This window comes from Pundamilia nyererei, unplaced genomic scaffold (genome assembly GCF_000239375.1).
Source record: "Pundamilia nyererei isolate P.nyererei 1_Seehausen unplaced genomic scaffold, PunNye1.0 scaffold00021, whole genome shotgun sequence".
Taxonomy (NCBI): domain Eukaryota; kingdom Metazoa; phylum Chordata; class Actinopteri; order Cichliformes; family Cichlidae; genus Pundamilia; species Pundamilia nyererei.
This window is the reverse complement of record NW_005187422.1, coordinates 3,118,760-3,120,329: the sequence shown is the minus strand read 5'-3', so window position 1 is coordinate 3,120,329 and position 1,570 is coordinate 3,118,760. Positions and strand designations below refer to the sequence as shown.

At 38.7% G+C, this 1,570-nt stretch overlaps 1 protein-coding gene across 1 annotated transcript in view; it reads right to left on the bottom strand.

Moving 5' to 3' along the window:
- mfsd4aa (major facilitator superfamily domain containing 4Aa) overlaps positions 1-1,570 on the bottom strand; it is a 13,355-nt gene that overhangs the window by 7,492 nt on the left and 4,293 nt on the right. Inside the window, exon 2 of the mRNA XM_005726758.1 lies at positions 1,145-1,343. Coding sequence (XP_005726815.1) covers positions 1,145-1,343 — 199 coding nt within the window. The remainder of the gene's footprint in view (positions 1-1,144; positions 1,344-1,570) is intronic.

Genomic DNA, 1,570 nt, shown 5'->3' with positions numbered 1-1,570 from the left:
AAAGTTTTGTTTTTACTTTTTAAAATATTGCACCCTCCTCCAGCCCTGCATGTACTTATTCATTTATTTTAGCTGGCATTGTACTAAACTGCATTTCGTTGCCCTGTACCTGTGCATGTGCAATGACAATAAAGTTGAATTCTATTCTATCAGCCAGATCTGTACAATTAATACAATTTTAAACTCAATCACAATTTTGGTTTCCAACAATCATATGAGCACGATCAAGCGATATTTAAAAAGCATGCTCTGTTGACCAAGTCAGCCGCTGACCAATTATCACAGCTGTTCCCTGAACCACACAGCTTGAAGTTTCTTGGAATAGTCTGAACAAATACACGGCATCAGAGACAGGACGGAATTACAGACTTTATATTATTTGTCTGCAAAGACTAATTTATTAGCATAATGTAGCACAATGTAAAGGTGAAATGAAGTGAAAGTGTCCTTCTGAATTAATTTTGTGCTACATTTTGGTGTGTTCTGTTTTTCTTACATGTATTTTCTACTTTTCTTCTAAGAGATGCTCAGCTCAATAATGAAGAGATGTTATATTTGTGCTAAGATTTATACAGACGTTGAGATGTGAAAGCAGTATTCAATTTATATGACAGTGCAATAAAAAGACACTTTGTCTCTAAAGACTTTTAATAATCACTACAAATAAAAGTAATTTCAAGACTGAACAAAATAATTGTGATAATCATTCATGCCATAATCGTGCAGGCTTAGTGTGGTGTGTCAAGGGCAGCGTGATAAGGGGTCATTTGCAATGACAAGCAAACAGGATTTTCACCTGACTGTGCAGGCGCCTGGTTTCTGTTGGCTCGATGAATGTAAGTCACACATTCACTCTCCTTTTAACCTAGTTTGGCCTCCTAATGAGCCCAATGAAAGGAATCCAAACAGTAAACAAATGAGTAACCTATAAAATCCATGAAAATCCAGACACAAAACCATGTGACTGTTTGACTAAATAAAAATGCTCATTAAGGCACCATTATTCTCTGTTACTCCCCTTACCGTACTTTTTTCAACAAGGCTATGTCAAAGAGTGATTTTCTTTTTTTTCCCCCAAATTGACCGACAGCAGCTTTTTAACTGCACCGACACAAACACACAGACACATCAACATCTTAGTGACCTGCAGGAAGATGGCAGAGTCCTTCTGGTACAGCTTCACTAGCTGCAGGTTGGCGATGGTGTCGATCACGCCCATGGCTTTGCCAGCCAGCGCCATGGCGATGGACAGCAGTATGACGTGGTGACATAGTGGTATGACGGCAAACACCAGCGAGATGATGAGGGTGCAGATGAAGAGGGCTAAGAGCGAGGACTTAAGGCTAAAAAAAAAAAAAAAAAAGAGGATAGAATACACATCCTGTGTACACATGATAGAGTTTTGTTTGAATAAATAAACTTCCTATGCTCTACTAACCTAAAACTACAGGAAAATACCAACAATAATCCTCCGCCTACATTCACACCTACTTACTGCTGCAGTAAAGTCACCTTGATGGTCTGTCGCTTAAAACTTATTTACCTAGCCAAAATTATCACAGCCACCCCC